The sequence below is a fragment of the Eimeria mitis genome, genomic scaffold (genome assembly GCF_000499745.2).
Source record: "Eimeria mitis Houghton genomic scaffold, Emh_scaff2225, whole genome shotgun sequence".
NCBI lineage: Eukaryota > Apicomplexa > Conoidasida > Eucoccidiorida > Eimeriidae > Eimeria > Eimeria mitis.
This window is the reverse complement of record NW_013570553.1, coordinates 5,205-6,138: the sequence shown is the minus strand read 5'-3', so window position 1 is coordinate 6,138 and position 934 is coordinate 5,205. Positions and strand designations below refer to the sequence as shown.

The following is a 934-nucleotide window of genomic DNA, read 5'->3' as shown; positions in this document are numbered from 1 at the left end:
CCCCCGCATGCAGCCGTGGGGTGTACATACACCTCAACGCAGCACCCATCCACCTGCATGTATAAATGAATACTAAAAAGTAGAAAAAACAAAACCCTTAAAGCCAACGCAAACCACCAGCATATCCATAACAAACAAAGAACAAACACATGCTGCCCCCCAAACCCCAAACCCTAAACCCTAAACCCTAAACCCTCGGAGCTTGTTATGTATTGGGAAACTTCGCGTCCCTCTGTGCATGCCACTTGGCGCAGAACTCAAGAAAGGCGGATATGCGCCGGTAGTATTCATCCTGAACACCCGCAAACCCTAAACCCTAAACCCTAAACCCTAAACCCTAGACCCTAAACCCTAGCTCTTAACCCTTCCCTAAGGCCACAAGCCTCTCCCCATGGCTTAACCCTCTCCAACGTCCTAAACCCTAAACCCTAAACCCTAAACCCTAGACCCTAAACCCTAGACCCTAAACCCTCGACGGCCAGAGCAGTGTTGGGGTGTATGTACAGCTGCTTACCCCCGCCTTGTGCTCCACGTCGTTGTGGTCTGCATCCGAAACCCACCACGTCTGCACGCGGTGTCTCTGCAGCTCCGCTTCTCTTTCTTCTGGGGGTTCAGACCTGGGGCTCACCAGCGAGGAGCCGAGCAAGCAGCGGCTGCGGCTGCGGCTGCCGCTGCTCTGCTGCTGCTGCTGCTGCTGCTGCTGCTGCTGCTGCTGCTGCTTCTGCTTCTGCTGCTGCTGCTGCTCAAAGCGGGCGTCTGCCTCCCGGCAGGCTGCCTCAAGCTTCAAGGAGTGTGAAAAGGGCACCTGAAATACAAAAACACAAAACCCTAAACCCTAAACCCTAAACCCTAAACCCTTTTTTTTTATACTCGTTTGTCTCAATCTGCTGCAACCGCTAGGAGTCTCCGACAGCTCGCACACGCGCAGATGCAT

The 934-nt window shown here is 53.6% G+C and overlaps 1 protein-coding gene across 1 annotated transcript in view; it reads right to left on the bottom strand.

Annotated features, from left to right (window-relative positions):
* Window positions 1-205: 205 nt before the first annotated feature.
* The window catches only part of EMH_0050580 (uncharacterized protein), a gene marked incomplete at both ends in the record, with an annotated part of 4,266 nt that continues 3,537 nt past the window's right edge, over window positions 206-934 (bottom strand). The window contains 2 exons of the mRNA XM_013496660.1: window positions 206-292; window positions 515-805. Coding sequence (XP_013352114.1) covers window positions 206-292; window positions 515-805 — 378 coding nt within the window. The remainder of the gene's footprint in view (window positions 293-514; window positions 806-934) is intronic.